Source organism: Sinocyclocheilus grahami, unplaced genomic scaffold (assembly GCF_001515645.1).
Source record: "Sinocyclocheilus grahami isolate Dianchi unplaced genomic scaffold, SAMN03320097.WGS_v1.1 scaffold42.1, whole genome shotgun sequence".
In the NCBI taxonomy this organism is placed as follows: Eukaryota; Metazoa; Chordata; class Actinopteri; order Cypriniformes; family Cyprinidae; genus Sinocyclocheilus; species Sinocyclocheilus grahami.
Genome location: NW_015505221.1, coordinates 2391609 through 2394593, shown reverse-complemented (window position 1 = coordinate 2394593; position 2985 = coordinate 2391609). Strand labels below are relative to the sequence as shown.

Here is a 2985-nt window from a genome sequence, read left to right as displayed (position 1 = left end):
CTGACCTGTTTCAGAGTGGATTGTTTTGTAAACCTGTGAGGCAGGCTTTGCAAAGAGGTATGTAAGATGACTCCTGTAAGCTGTAATGTTAACTCACAGCGTACTAGACAGACAGGAATGCCCTGAGCCCAGCTATACAGCCTTTGCTGTGACCCTTTTGATGAGTGCTTGTGCTTCAGTAATGACCTGTTGGAAGCGTATGTCCAGATCAAAGGTAATCGGCTCTCTGGGGTGGCACACAGGACGGAAGCTGTATTCAATACCAGGAGGAGCTGTGCAGGGAACCAGTTTTACCGTGTAAGTTCCTGAGTAATCCCTCACCTGCAGGAAAGTCAACACTTACTGAATCAGAAGAGACAGTAAAGGGACCCAATAACGACAAATCCAATCATGAACATATAGTATTCAGAGCAGATTTTGCTTTGAACAAAGAAAAATCGCACCGTCAGACACCCTAAAGACTTACAGCAAAGTCAGAGATGAAGGTCCACTGCTGCATTGGCTGGTTGTATGTCGGCTCATTTCTCACCAAGCTAAGGTTAAAGGTCAGCCCGGGATGGTCCGCACACATGACCATGGAAGTCATGGGGGAGGCTGTGTTGACACAAATGTTATTATTCTTTTTGAACACAAGTAAGACCATAATACACTGTCTCCTCATAACGGATTTCAGAAAATTGCTTAAAATGGGCAAATTTCACAAGAAAATGTTTCAATCCAAAATCAATAGAATTTTTTTTTTTTTAATATTTAAATAATAATATAAAAAATGTCCAAACATAATTAGCATTTTTTTTTTTTTGCACACGTTAAATTCATGCATAAATTCATGCATAATTCATGCATAATAATCCGCTGAACGCAAACTCGGTTCGCTATTCTGTGTTAGCCGCGACACAAGGATACATTTTCTACATGTATTTACGCTTTGATTTGAACGAAAACAGCGCATCCGTGCAGCGCGGCTGACACAGAATAGCGTATGCTGCTTGCGTTCAGTGGTTATTCTCCAAAATGGCGCTACAGTGATGCGGAGAGACACAGAGGAGACGAATTGTTGAATCAAGTCGTTATTTTTGTTTTCTTCACGTACAAAAAGTATTCTTGTCACTTCATAACGTTACGGTTGAACCACTGATGGCAGATGGACTATTCTGACGATGTCTTTCATACTTTTCATGACCTTGACAGTGTAATTTACTAGGCAGTCAATAGGACAGTCAGGTTTTCATCCAAAATATCTTAAATTGTGTTCCGAAGACGAACAAAGCTTTTTTATGGGTTTGGAACGACATGGGGGTAAGTGATTAATGATAAAATTTTCATTTTGGGGTGGAGTATCCCTTTAAACCGTAGAGCTCCTTGATAGCCTATAACGGATCAAACGGCAAATTGTCAGTAAACTGTCTCCAAAGTTATTAAATATGCAACAGCATGTGCAGATGGCTTTTCATTTATTTGTGCTATCACACGAAATGTGTATATTTGAATAATGTAGGGGAGAGTGGGGCACAACCTAATGCTTTTTGACTTTCTCAGTTTGTGTAAATCCACATGGGGTTCAGAGAATAATTTGTTTACTCATAAATTCACATTTATCTGGTACAAATATGTTATTGTTTCATAATTATAGTGTATACTTTTTCTTTGTTTACCCCAAAAGAATGGAAGTGAAATGTGACAACATGCCCCAAAGGTGGGTCTCATTATAAAATGAGCATATGACAGCCTAAAATGTTATTTGACCAAATGAAAAAAATATATACGACAAGTGATCGCAACACACAGCTATACAGCATACAACAATGTGGCAAATAGATTAAGAAACTCATTCAAACATTCAGAAAAACATATTAAAACAGAAATTACCTTTTAAGATGACCTTTCAGATGTATTTAATTATAAAAACTTTTATAATCTATAATAAAATTAAACTTATTTCATATTTCCTCCAAATCATATGTTTTTTTTGGGTATCAAAACAAATGAATGATACATTGTGTAGGAATTTGCACATGTTACAATGTAAGCATCATTAATGACCTCTGTTTTTAATAAAGAATGATTAGTAATGGTCTCTAATAAGCCCTTCATAAAAACAAGCCCTACAATTTAGTGATGGGAAGTCCGGTTCTTTTGAATAGTTCGTTTCAATGAACTGGTTCAAAAAAATGGTTCACCAGTTCTTTTACATCCTCATGTAATGACGTCAATCATAACTTAAGATAAATAGCAATAACCATCATCATCATCATCATCTTGGATAAACTTCTTACATTTACGTTTTGCAAAAGCACCCAATACTGGCACTGATGTGTAAGACATCCTAAAGATATAAAATTAAAGAAAGTGAAGTCTTCATCAACTTTTTACAGAAACCGTAACAGAACCGTAACCGTACAGAAATCCAGCTCATAAAGCTTAAAGGGGTCATCGGATGCCCATTTTCCACAAGTTGATTTGATTCTTTAGGGTCTTAATGAAAAGTCTGTAACATAGTTTGGTTAAAATTTCTCAATGGTAGTGTAAAAAACACCTTTATTTACCCTGTCAAAAACAGCTCTTTTCAGAGCAAGCCGTTTTGTAGTATTTTCCTTTAAATGTTAATGAGCTCTGCTGACCCCGCCCATCTCTTCCGAGCTGTTTACTTTAGCCGCATTCATCGTGAAACTTGCTAATCAGCACATTATTAGGAAAGGCGATTTGCAAAGATTCACTAAAAAGCCTTATACTCACTTCTTCACTGTAGGTGAAGCTGGATAACGAATGATTAGCGCGAACATAGATGCATTTAGGTAGATTGGGGGCGCATTCCCTTCAAAAACAAACGTAATCCACTTCCACGTCTTCAGCGGCTCAGATGTTGGGAGTAAATGACGACTGCTATGTTCATTATTACATCCAACAACAGAACACCTCAATCGCTTAGGAGACCTTCTTGTCTACATCTGCTCCGGCGGTGAAACAATGGCAGACTGATGACAG

At 37.6% G+C, this 2985-nt stretch overlaps 1 protein-coding gene across 1 annotated transcript in view; it reads right to left on the bottom strand.

Moving 5' to 3' along the window:
- LOC107582282 (FRAS1-related extracellular matrix protein 2-like) overlaps positions 1 to 2985 on the bottom strand; it is an 88930-nt gene that overhangs the window by 3374 nt on the left and 82571 nt on the right. Inside the window, exons 19-20 of the mRNA XM_016268049.1 lie at positions 467 to 594; positions 187 to 321 (exon numbers count right to left, since the gene is read on the bottom strand). Coding sequence (XP_016123535.1) covers positions 187 to 321; positions 467 to 594 — 263 coding nt within the window. The remainder of the gene's footprint in view (positions 1 to 186; positions 322 to 466; positions 595 to 2985) is intronic.